General features: G+C 40.0%; 1 protein-coding gene across 1 annotated transcript; it reads left to right on the top strand.

Annotated features, from left to right (window-relative positions):
- Positions 1-3,248: 3,248 nt before the first annotated feature.
- TYMS (thymidylate synthetase) lies at positions 3,249-11,907 on the top strand. Its single transcript, XM_054285136.1, is given in 9 exon segments — positions 3,249-3,331; positions 3,333-3,465; positions 3,468-3,717; positions 4,017-4,090; positions 5,366-5,540; positions 7,682-7,783; positions 8,978-9,153; positions 10,522-10,593; positions 11,467-11,907. Coding segments are annotated over 9 exon segments (1,203 nt in total). The 3' UTR covers positions 11,605-11,907.
- Positions 11,908-12,928: the final 1,021 nt, after the last annotated feature.

Below are 12,928 nucleotides of genomic sequence, written 5' to 3' on the forward strand. Positions count from 1 at the left end.
TGCACAGAAAGATCCTGCTCATGGGCTTCAACCATTTTTGTAAAAAGGACATACAAGAAGGCTCTCTTCTTGTTTATGACATTTCAAGAAGAGGAAGGAAAAACCAGGCAGAGAGGCAGGGAGGACAAATGCTTCATATCCTCTAATCCCACAGGGAATTTCCCAAGAAAGAGGGAATGGTTTTAGGTGGCATCACACTACTGTGAAACTTGTAAACCACCCTTCCCTGTGTTTCCCTTCCAAGGGGACTCTGGGATGCACAGCTGTAGTGGCCTCTGACTCTCAGACTTGTCTCTTCCAGGGGAACAGAGCCACAAGACACATGAGACTTTCAGGCAAATCACTGCAGTGTCCCCAAATCTTCTGAGAAGGACCAGATTTGAACAGTTTCTCTTAGGTCATAGCTGATTGCTCAACTGAGCAACTGAAGCATGACCTGCACACAAGGAAAAGTCTCAGGAGGCAGGGAAAGAGCATTCAATGTTAACAAAGTAGATGAAGAAGATTTCAGCATTTTGTATTAAATCTGCCTATTCTTTTGAGGTCAGAGACACATTTTTTGAGCAGATGAAAGAAATCATTCCCACCAGAGAGGCTGAGGTGGGCTGCAGAATTTAGACAGAATAAACCATGTACTTTGCTTAGGTAAATGTTGGTGAAATTACTTGTTGATATTTTTAAACATCTGAAATAAAATGCTCCAACACTTTCTCTACAATTTTTTCTTCAAAATTCTCTGTAATTTATATGCAGTTGTAAATATAAATGATAAATACTCTTTCAGATTATGGAATAATAATCTTCAGGGCCCGATGATGGCAATAATTATTTCTGTAGTTTGATGATGATTTTTAGCCTGAATCTTAGTCTGATTTTCCTGTGGGCATATCTGTGTACCCATTTAATACCTGGGAAAAGTAAGCAGTGTTGATTTCAAAATCACACCATTCAGTTTGCACAAGGCTTAGAGCACATGAAAATGTAATGGATAAAAACAGAGTCAAAACCCCACAAGAAAACTGGGTGAGAACAGAAAGGGAGAGAAAAAGAAAAGTTTCTGTCTGGTTTTTATGTTATGCATGTTTCTATAGCAGGACACTGGTACATTCCACATATACTTACTTTTCTAACATATTTTTCTCCATTCAAAACCAAAATGTATAATCTTTTTTTTTTTTTTTTTTCTCCTAGGAAAGAAGTGTGAATTCTTTCTTCCTGAAATAAAGTATATGCTCCTCAGTTGAACTACCCCTATGCTCAGCATAGCTAAGTGTTGAATTTCTATGGTTAAAATAGTTGCATATAAATAAAATGTTGCTTAGTAAATACTGTGACATATAAGCTATCAACCAAAGACTGTAGAAATCTTTAAACTCAAACCTCAAACCAAATCCATTTCAGTATTAGTTTATTTAAATAAAATGTTATTTATGTTGCCAGTAAGGTAATCTTTGATAACAAGTCATGGCTCTGGTTATGCAAAGATTTAAGGATATAATCAGCTGTAAGCATAAAAGTAATTTCTATTTGCATTCTTACATTCAAGCACATTCTCAAGCCTTTTCAAGACTGATTCCTACAGATGTTGCACATTCAGCTAAGTCTGAATCAACCAGATTTCCATCTGCATGTAGCATATTATTTTGCAATGAAAATATTCAATTTTTTCTTCCAGTTGCTTTTGATGCTTATTGTGTACATTAAATTACTTATCTGAATATGCACTAATGAGTAAGTCTTCTGCCTTTGGCATTTCTTACAAACAGCAGTCTGCCTCTGGAGTTTATTTCTTAATTAATTAAAAGCCTTTATCAGTAAAGAAGTTTGTTTCTCCCTAAATTATACACATCAGCTTTCAATGGTATTTGTAAATTATAATAAAGTTCTAGAACTGATATATCTCTCAGCTAGAAGCAGACCTCTAGGTGATTTGGTATCATTTGCCATGCAAAGCTTTTATAAGTGTGTTTTGCACACAGGTACACGCACCATTTCTAACTGTAGCTCTGCTAAATGAAGTATGCTAATTTCAAAATGTACAAATTCATCTTTATCAGATATGAGCAGAGAAAAATATCCACACCCTACTTACACTGTATGTTTTCCTTTATTTCTTTACATACAAGTTAAGTATACAAATCTATACAAGAAAAAAGCTATTTCACTCTTTTAATTAGTGGAAGAGATTATTTTCTGCATGCTGCAAAGCAAGGTAGCATTTTCTAATCCACAGTCCTCTGTGGTCCTTAGCTTCCTTCATATATACCTGTATTTCAGGCTCCTAATCGTGAGAGATTATCAGTCATAACATAACATAAACATGTCACTTGTCAGAAAGCTGGGCTTTATCTCAGAGATAAGTGACTCTTAGGAAATTCTTGACTTCCAAGAGATACTAATGATTAAATATTCAGAGAAGAATCAGTTTCTTCTGACTAGCAGAGATTATATGCAGAAAATTTTCAGAGGACACCATGTTGGGAACAGTTGCCATCAGACACGGGTTGGGATGCAAAATGACACTGGGACATGGGAGAAGCTGAGATGAACATGATGAGACACGATAAACCCAAGTGACGAGGACTACCCTTAGTGAGCAGCAAATGTGCCAATAAAATATGAAGCAGGAAGCTCATGGCATGGCATGGCATGGCATGGCATGGCATGGCATGGCATGGCATGAAAGGAACCTGGTTTTGGAAGCTCAGGTCAGAGTGACACTGCTGGACATGGAAGGTGAGCTGTGCATGGGGCATGGCACTGCAGGGCCACCACAGCAGGGGAGACAAGGGAGGCTGGCACAGGGGCTTTGGGATATCCCGGCTGGAGGGATCCAGTGCCAGATGTGTGCAGCCTGCCAGGCCCAGCTGAAGGCTTTGGTCTTGTTCAGCTCCGAAAGGGGGTGCCTGAGGCTGCAGAGAGAGGGAGAGAGATGACGAATGTCAACAGCACTTTCCAGCACGGGATGAGCCTGGAGAACGCTCATGGCGCCACTAGGGCAGAATGAAATCACAGAATCACGCAGTCAATCAAGTACAAAAAGACTGAAGCTCCTCTGAGCTCACTGGGGGCAACCTTGGACGGAACACCACCCTGTCTGCTAGAACATGGCACTACATGCCACCACGTCTTTCCTCAAACACCTCCAGGGATGGTGGCTCCACCACCTCCCAGGGCAGCCCATTCTGATATGTAATCAACCTTTCTGTGAAGAAACTCTTCCTAAAATAAAGCCTAAAGGAGCCGGTATGGTTCGGGGCACTGCCTCGGGCCAGCCCTCCCTGAGGGGCAGCAGCTCCGTGCAGGCCCACAGAGGGCGGGCGGCTGCGGACGCGGCGACGCTGAGGACCCCCGGGCCTGGAAGAGGAAAGAGAGGGGGAAAGGGAAGGGGCCGGGCAGGGGAGGAGGTGGCGGTGGTGCCGCTCCGCCCCGCCCGCCCCTCGGCACTATTTGGCGGGAACTCCGGGCTTGCTTTGGCGGGAACTCCGCGCTTTGGCGGGCTCGGCAGAGGCGCGCAGCCGGAGCCCAGAAGCCGCTCGCCAGCCATGCCCGCCGACGGGGAGCTGCTGAGCGGCCCCGCCGCCTGCCCGGAGCCCGGCGAGCAGCAGTACCTGCAGCAGGTGCGGCACATCCTGCAGCACGGCCACCGGAGAGAGGATCGCACCGGCACCGGCACCATCTCCGTGTTCGGCATGCAGGCGCGGTACAGCCTCAGAGGTGGGCACCGCCGCGACCCCAGCCCCTGAGCTTGCTCCCTGCTCCTGCCCCTGCCCCTGCCCCTGCTCCTGCCCCTGCTCCTGCCCCTGCCCCCGCCCTGAGCCGGGCTATGTGTGGGGGTCTCACACGCCGGGCCTGTCCCGCTCCCTCCCACCCGAGGGGTCTGACCATGGGAGCTACACATCCGAACTCTTTGTTTCATATCCCACCCTCACAATGTCAGGGGTGGCATTGTCCTCTGTGTGGGGAAAAGGCGAAGTCTGCTCACCCTGGCAATGGCTAGTGGAACTCTTTTGCAGATCAGTTTCCGCTGCTGACAACGAAGAGGGTGTTCTGGAAGGGAGTGCTGGAGGAGCTGCTGTGGTTCATCAAGGTTCGGTATTTGGGTGTCTCTGTGGGTGGTGGGCCCGGAGTGGCATGAACAGAACCAACTGCTGGGCAGTGGATTAATGCATTTGGGTAACTGCAGACGCTTCTGTTCCTTTTACAGAAGAAATGCAACCCCCTGATACTGTGACCCCACATGGAAGGTCGTTATCACCAAGACATTCTGCTATTTAGTACAGACTATTGCTACCAGTGCAATCAGAACAGTTTCGCTTCTAGTTCTTCTTAAAGGAGAAAATTTGAAATAGTGAGGGCTTGGACTAATTTGAATATACTCCACAGCTACAACACCTAATGCAGTGTCTTTTCTTTGTGTTTTAATCAGAAATAATAATATGAGACAGCTAGTAAGCAATTTAATGATCTGCTTTTTAATATTGAAGTAGCTTGACTTGAACAGAAACAAGCAGTGTGGAACCACGGGTGAAGTAAGACTGATGTAAATGCTAGACTTTTTAATAGCAAAAAATTGACATCTAATAGAGCAAATAGCTGTACCTAGTATAATAAAATTCAGCTATAGTTAGTTCATTACAATGTAAGTGTTCCTTTCTATGTTGTGATATTGTGCAAGTGTGGGAGAATTTACTAGTCCTACATTTGCTAGATAGCAGGACTCTAATACAAATTGATTTTTTAAAAGCTTTTGGTTTTGTTTTGGGTTTGGTTTTGTTTTTGTTTGTTTGTTTGTTTGTTTGGTTTAGTTTTTGGTTTTTGTTTCTTTTTAATGGAAAAGACTAGACACTCCCCAAACCAGCATAATTTCTGTGTTGGATTTTTGAGTGTGCTGATTTGGACATCTTGCAGGATTCAGTGACATTTTTCTGGGTTATTTTCTCATTTTTCTCATTTTCACAAAAGGATTTTTAAGACCATAATTTTATTATAGGTAGCTTGGAAAAGACCGTGCCTAGGCCATACAGTTTTTGTTGGCCTATTTTCATCAATCTGTAAAGTAACATCTTGTTCTCTGCAAATACGAAATGACGTTCCGCAGCTGACCTTGAGGCTGTTTGTGCATTCACAAAGTGTGAGAATCCTGAGTTAAACAGCAGCAGTGTGGCACTTCAAACTCCATCCCAGTGTGGTGCTCACAAGTTTTGTTCTGTCTGTGTGCAAGGACCTCATGCAGTACATTAATTACACTGTTCATCCCTTATGAGTGGAGAAATTCTGTGCACTAGCAAAGCTTTATACAACTGTTCTAAATCATGCCCTCTGTGTTGGAATTAGGATGCAGACTTCTCACTGTGTTTTGCAGGGTTCTACAAATGCCAAAGAGCTCTCTGCAAAAGGTGTGAAGATTTGGGATGCCAATGGGTCCCGTGAGTTCCTGGATAAGCAGGGCTTCAGCACCAGAGAGGAGGGTGATTTGGGACCAGTGTATGGTTTCCAGTGGAGGCATTTTGGAGCAGAATACAAAGATATGCATACAGGTAATCACATCCGAATACAGTCTTGAGTGCTCAGTGAGACAGCTGTGACACATCACTTCCAGAAGCCTGTGTGGAATGGAATGTTCTTAACCATAGAGAGCAAGCTGATAGCCAGAATAAAGAGTGTTTGAGAGAGTTAATTGAACTTTCTTCCTTCCTCAATCTTAATTATCCTGAAAGATGTAGCTTTGTATACTATAGTTGGTATTTGTGGAACAGATGAGTCACAAGGCACACACTGTTACTCTGTTACCTAGGGCAGATGTGGTTGCTGATAGCTGGAAGGATGTGTGTGCTGCAGTCCAGAAACCTGAGCTAGCTCCATTTGATAACAGAACACAGGCTGCCATCTCTCTATACCAGTGCAGGGTCCATGAAATTGTTGTGCTGGGAAGAACTGGCATCAGTACACTACATTCACTGGAGGCAGTGAAGAGAAAGATTTTTCCATTCTCCATCTGAACAAAGTAGGGTGTTTCCACCGCTGATGATGCTGTGGGCAGAACAGCTGTGACAAGTTGTGATGTGATGCAGTACCTGTTGGTATTTTCAGTGGAACTGGTTTATTAAACTGACTCTCAAATGCATTGATTCCTCTTTTCCAAGTCTCTGCAGGAGAGGCTATAGAAAATGCTTAGAGGACTGCCATTAAGAAAAAGGTGTCAGAAACCAGATTGTCACTATCTGGTGTGATTTTTTTTAATGTGGATTAACAACATGGGTAATTATCTAGATGAGGTTTCTTGGGGTTTTTTTTGTGTGGTTTTTTTTTCATTTTGTTTTGTTTTGTTTTATTTTCAGTACAGCCTCAAACTGCAGCTCACAATGAATTGCTGATATTACTCTTAGTATTGGCATGTTGGCCACTAGCAGGATACATTTTTATGGTAACACAAATGATGCAAATTATGAACTGGCACATCTGAAAACTTACAGTTTCTCATCTTAGAAAGTCTTGAGGTACAGCATAGCATGGAGAAAATGAACAAGATAAATTCCCATGGTTTTCCTTACAAACAGATTTCCTTAAGTTGCATTACTAAAGGATAGGTAAGTAGCTTCAGGAACTAACATGACCATTTGACAAGGCTTCTGGCATGGTACTGCTGGCAAAGAGTTCCCTGAGATGCTAATTGTGTATTGCTACCTTGTTTTGCAGCTTGGGTCTCCCTGTAACCATAATTTGGTGTTGCTGCAAAAAGAGTTATTAGAAAAAAGTAGTTACCAGCCATGCTGATTGACTGGCATGAGTCAGAACAATGATTAACAACTAATGACTTTTTTTTTCTGAAATCCATTCTATGGTCAGTTAATTTCAGAAAATTTCTTACACAACTGGTATTGAGCCTAAAATTCAGCCTGTGTCATTGGGTGAAATGTAATATCCTGTGCTACACATAATTAAAGTTCCTTTCTGGAGCTAAATGCTATGTAAATTTAGTTTTCATACATGACCTTGAGAGTGCTAGATGGATGCATTTATTCATCTGTCAAAAACTCTTCTTTTGAGTGTGTAAAGAATGCTGGCACACTGGTCTGGGCATAATTTTTTTTCTATATAAGAAGGAGCACTGTAGCATGCAAATTAAATGTTTAGAAAGGCATTTTAATCCAGAAATGCAAAAAGCAAATCAGTCTAAATACCATGACTGACTAGGTGATAATATCTTGTCCATTCCAGTACAGCTCTTGCCCTATTTAGGTAACAAGTCATCATGAGGGATAAGATAGCATGCTTTGTCCAGCTAGTTTTTTGCATTGCAACTTCTGTTTCTTGGGGTTTAGTGATTATACAGAATTTTAAGTTCGTCTTAAAATAAATCAAGTGGTTGAAAATGGAATAAATAGGAATGGTCCTATTTCAGTGGGTGCTAAAGGTACTCAAAGCACACAAAATATATGGGGGTGGGCATACAGACATATCATCATGAGAATTTTCCAAGCTCTGGAGCATCCTAAGAAAGACCGAGAACAGCCTATGTTTGGATGGTGCCACCTTATAAATCAGTTTCAAAGTTGCAATAAAATTTTCAGAGGTTGTCATTTGGGTATCACTTTTCAGCGGGACATGGGCTGAGTGATAAAAAAATACCATGGCTTGAATCTGTCCACTTTAGATCTTATTTGTTCTATTTCTCCAGATTACTCCAACCAAGGAGTTGATCAGTTGCAAAAAGTGATTGAAACGATCAAAACCAATCCAGATGACAGAAGAATCATTATGTGTGCTTGGAATCCCAAAGGTATTGAACAGATGGCATAAAGTGAATGGGGTTGCACATTATATTGCTGTGTGCTAAATTATCTTCTGCTCCTGTGTCAGCAGTCAATTCCATTAGGTGTCTTTGTTCATTCTTTAGAAAACTACAATATGTGTAGTAAAAACATTCAGGAGTTATAATCTTGATTCTCTTTCAACTTTATCCTCATGTTTAGACCTCAAAAATAATTTCTTCAAAGTTTTTCTCTCCAGGTTAAAATGAGGGATACACCAGTGTCTTTGACATACAGTCTATTCGAAGACAGTAACTCTTATTCTAAAAAGGTGAAAAACCCAAAACATAAAAATTATATTAAAGGAATATGTCTGGCTTTTAGCCATGTAATGTCTTGTAAACTTAACCCTTAAAGCTAGAGAACAAAAATATTATTTGTGTTGTAATCTTCTCCTTGAACGTGGGATCATATGATGAACCTGTATCACACAAATGATAGGGTCTATTTATACATAGATATCTATTCACTCTGTAGAGACTTCTAAACAAGAGCTACTACAAGTGAATGTTTAACTTTCACCAGTGATAGACTTGTGCGCCAAAAAAATCACACAGCATTTTCCACTGTTATCTGAAAGGGTATGCCACATGCTATTGCTGTTATTTTCAAGGCTAAATATCCTCAGAAAATATCTGGTGAAAGTTTTCTTTGTCAAGCTGTAATTTTACTCTCTGCACTTTTTAAGCGTAGAAAAACACACAGATCTTGTGGTTTCTGATTTTTTTTTACAAATTATCATTACTTTTATATCTCAACAAACACATGGCAATTGGAAGAGAGTAAGATGAAGCAGTTGGAATTTGCTTTAGGGTATATACTTAATTTTAGTCTTAATGTCTTCCTTTAGGGAATTCAGCTGTCTCACCAAGGTGAGTAGAAAGAAACTGCTGTGCAACATTATGGCATAAGTCTGTTCTGTGGAATATCTGTTTATGACTTTCTGGTCATACAGCCCAGGAGACAGCTTGTCATGACCTGGACTTAATTGCTTGGGCAGCACGTGCTCATAAACAAGAGAAAAAGCAACAGAATCACAGAGCAGTTGGCTCTCTACTGTATCTCATTACATGCTTGTTTAAGTTTTGCATCTTCTACATTTATAACATACTAATGCTGTTACTGTTTTCTCCCCTCCCCACCTTCTGTATCTCAATTCCTAGATATCTCACTGATGGCTTTGCCTCCATGCCATGCCCTTTGCCAGTTCTATGTTCTAAATGGTGAATTGTCTTGCCAACTCTATCAGAGGTCTGGAGACATGGGACTAGGAGTGCCTTTTAATATTGCCAGCTATTCACTGCTCACGTACATGATTGCCCATGTCACAGGGCTGAAGGTAGGCTATTTAATAATTTCATTTATTCTTGTCTGAGAAAGGAGGGACTGAAAGATAAGGCTCTTCATGTCATGTCCAAGAAAAACTGGAATGAGCATACTGTTTGAAATCTTACTGATATATGTGTAAAAAAGGGCCCTGCAAATTTGATGTGAATTGCCTCTGGGTTGTATGGGCAGTTAGAATCAGCAAGGTAAGAATTTTAAAATTCAGTTTAAGCAGAAGATTCTTTCATGTCTTGAATCTGTCAAGACTGACCTGTTGTTCATTAGTCTTAGAAATCTGAACTGAGTGCTTGTCCTCATGAGGTAGTAATATACCAATGATGAGATTTTGTAGCATGTGTTTATTACTTATTAGAAGTGAGCAATAGCTCAGCAGTTGCTGTCAGGGTTCTAATTTGGATAATCTGCCCGTCTTAACTTCCAGGTATAATTTCAGCTGTGCATTTCTTTGATTTCTTACTGTAGATGTTTACATGTAGATGAGTGGTATATGTGCTCAAGTAGCTCCTGCCCTGACCTCAGAGCTGTATTTTGTAATTTGGCAGAGAAACTGAAATGCATTACAGTCTTGTACCAGGAAAACCCCCTTTTCTTTAGGGCATGTAAAAAATTATACTAGAAAGGCTTTCAGTGCCTAATCCTCCTGTTGCTGTTGCCACCAGCAACATGAAGTGGAACTTCTTAAAACAGGGCAATAGGGAGGAATCAGACTTCACTGCAACCACAGAAATTAGTCCAAGCTGCTAAAAAAAGTGAAGTTTAACGTTATGTCCAGCTGTTGCCTCTCAGCCACTTCCTCTCATGGCTTTGGTGGTTTTCAGTGTAACATATCTGGGGGCTGATCAACATTGGTCAGAGGCCAGTAAAAGAGCTGATGAAACTTCCCCATGTGAAAGTCCATTGCTCAGGGGTTGGTAAGTCACAGGACCTGCAAGCTCTGGCCTCTTGCCTGTGCCTGACACCTCCACTGCTGTTTAGTAGTGGCTGAGGCAGCTGCTCTGAACCAGCTTTGGCAAGTTTTACTTACTAGAAGAGGAGTGGAAAAGCTGGATGTCACTGCTGCACCTGTTTCTGTGTCAGTGGGCAGATCAGTATGGTTCCGTTCATTTACCAAAGCTACTGTCATAGCAGGATTTGAAAGATAATTTTTTGGTAAGCTAGTGGAAATTTCATTATATTTTCCATTAATTATGCATTAATGGAGAAGCTTGTGCCCTTCACAGCTTTCAAGGATACAGTCCTATACAGAAGTGGCAATTCCATACAAGCCAGGTGCTGGGAATCAATATTGTAAGCACTGTAATGTTTTGCTTTCTTGGAACCTGACTGTTTGAAAACCACATGTATTCTTCATTCTTTTCAGCCTGGAGAGTTCATACACACCTTAGGAGATGCTCACATATATCTGAACCATGTGGAACCTCTAAAAGTCCAAGTAAGTACTTATTCTGTATTCTATCCTTTTATCTTCCACACTGCCTTGATTTAAAATATCAATTGCCTTGATATTTTAAATATCCTTTTGCAGATATTAATTTTTGTGGCTTTTTTTCTAATTTCTATCCTAATTATTATATTAACATCTGTTCAGTTGCATTTCTGTTTGCAAACAGAAATACAATACAAGCATGATTGAAATGTACATCTGTGTACTGCTCTAAAACCAAGTTAGAGAGCAGAATCTGCACTTTTAACTTCAAAAATTATTCCACCTAGTCCAAACAACACAAAATAAAATGTCTTTGTAATATATCAGAAAAGGATCACTTAAAATTCACAGAGTTAATCAGTAATACTGTTTGGCTGAGAAAGGCTACATTTTCTTCAGGAAGTAATTTGTTGCAATAGGATAAAATCAGTGTTTGATTTGATTAGACTAAGCTTGGAATTAATGTCCTCATTATTAGTATGGTTCAAAACCATCCAGAGAAGTAGTTATTGATTCAGACCCTAACGATGAGAAGTGAGAAGCTGTAGAATATTTGATGCATGTTTGGGTCAGATTTTCTAATTTAATTCCCCTGGAAGGAACATAATCTGTAACCACCAGAACTGATTTGCCATCTGAAAGTACTTGCAGTGCATTTGGATGATCAGGGAATTCACCTGAAAATTATGCTACTACTCCCTGTGAAAATACTAAGGTAGATTCTATCTAACTGTCTCGGGATTTTCTTCCATCGCTTTTTTCTTAGTGTAAGTCTTGGTGGGAAGGGAAAGCCTACACAGTGTAATCTGATTTGAGGTTGAGAACAGAGTCTCTGCTTTCAAGTATTAGCTTTATACAGTAAGCTTGCTTTTATTTCAGCTTCAGAGGGAGCCAAGACCTTTCCCCAAACTCAGAATTCTTCATGAGATTAAAGACATCAGCGACTTCAAGGCAGAAGACTTCCAGATTGAAGATTATAATCCTCATCCACCTATTAAAATGGAGATGGCTGTCTGATGCTATAAACCAGCATTAAATATTAACCTGGAAATGTACCTAACCTACTTAGATTCTCTAAAGTGGTGGGGCTTTTGTATACTTCAAAAGGTATTTACTTTATTGTTAAATAGTCACAGACCAGATTTGCCTTCAGTGCTGCTCCCTGTAGTTGTACAGGACAGGTGATTATTCCTGATATGCCATGCAGATGTTAACCCAGTTTTAAGTTGTTAGAGAGCTGCTTTTCTACATATTATTTTAGGTGCCATTGTCCATTTCTGTTACCATTCAGCTACTGTGTGAGTAGCACGGGTTTACATGCTTGATTTGGTGCTGAAAATAAGAATTTGTATGTGTGATTGAGGATTCCTTCAGGGTGGAAGAAATTGTTAAATATATTCTAAGGAGTGTATGTTTAATAAAGCTTTTTTTAAAAAATCTTCTGGGAGGCATGATGCATATTTAATTCTGGTATGATTTTTTATAGTTAGCAGTAAAAAAGCATTGGAAAGCAAAATGTCTTGGACGGTAACATCTGGCCAGGAAAAACAAACTTCCCATAGTCTTCACAGATGAACCATCAGGAAGGCAAAAGATTTTAGTGGAACCTTGCTGGAGCTGCAATCTCTACATCATGTTTCTGTAGCAGCAATTTTTTTTTTTATTCCTCAACCCTACATAAATTACTAATTTGATATAAGTCAAAGATAGTTGCAGTTAAACAGAGGTTACCAGATAATATTAGTAATCAGCTGTCTGTCATTATTTAAAACAGATCCCACAAACATATGGACTAATTCTGCAGCCTGGAGCAGTAAAACCTAGAGATCATAGTATTTTTAGGAATGGAGTTCATGAATTAAATTCTAGCAGAATTCAGCTTTCAAGTCTCCTTATCCTTCTACCTTCTGCAGTAACACATTAAATTCCTCTTCAGCAATTTAATAGTGAGTAGATATGAGGTTAATATTCATAGGATTGGCAATACATATTTGAACATGTAGGAAAATGCATAGTAATTTTTTGAGTTAAATTTTAAAGTAAATAAACTGATAAATATTGGAAAAGTGTACAATTTCAGATAATTCTTAGAATTTAATAATCTGTGTGCTTTCATTCAGGAGCCTGCATAAGAGGACCATTGAACCTTTCTTAAACCAAACTCATTATAACTTTGAAAATATACTTTTAATTAAAATTATTTGCATATGCCATTATGCTCATTTTCCTTCTACTGATCACTGATATTGAGACCAATTTTTTTGTAGCACAAAAAGTGATTCTCCTTTCCTGACATTTAGCCCAACACAAGAAATTACACAAAAAAAAAAATCTTCCTGTT

The sequence above is a fragment of the Melozone crissalis genome, unplaced genomic scaffold (genome assembly GCF_028551555.1).
Source record: "Melozone crissalis strain CALT ecotype California unplaced genomic scaffold, PUWL_Pcris_2 ptg000042l_1, whole genome shotgun sequence".
In the NCBI taxonomy this organism is placed as follows: Eukaryota; Metazoa; Chordata; class Aves; order Passeriformes; family Passerellidae; genus Melozone; species Melozone crissalis.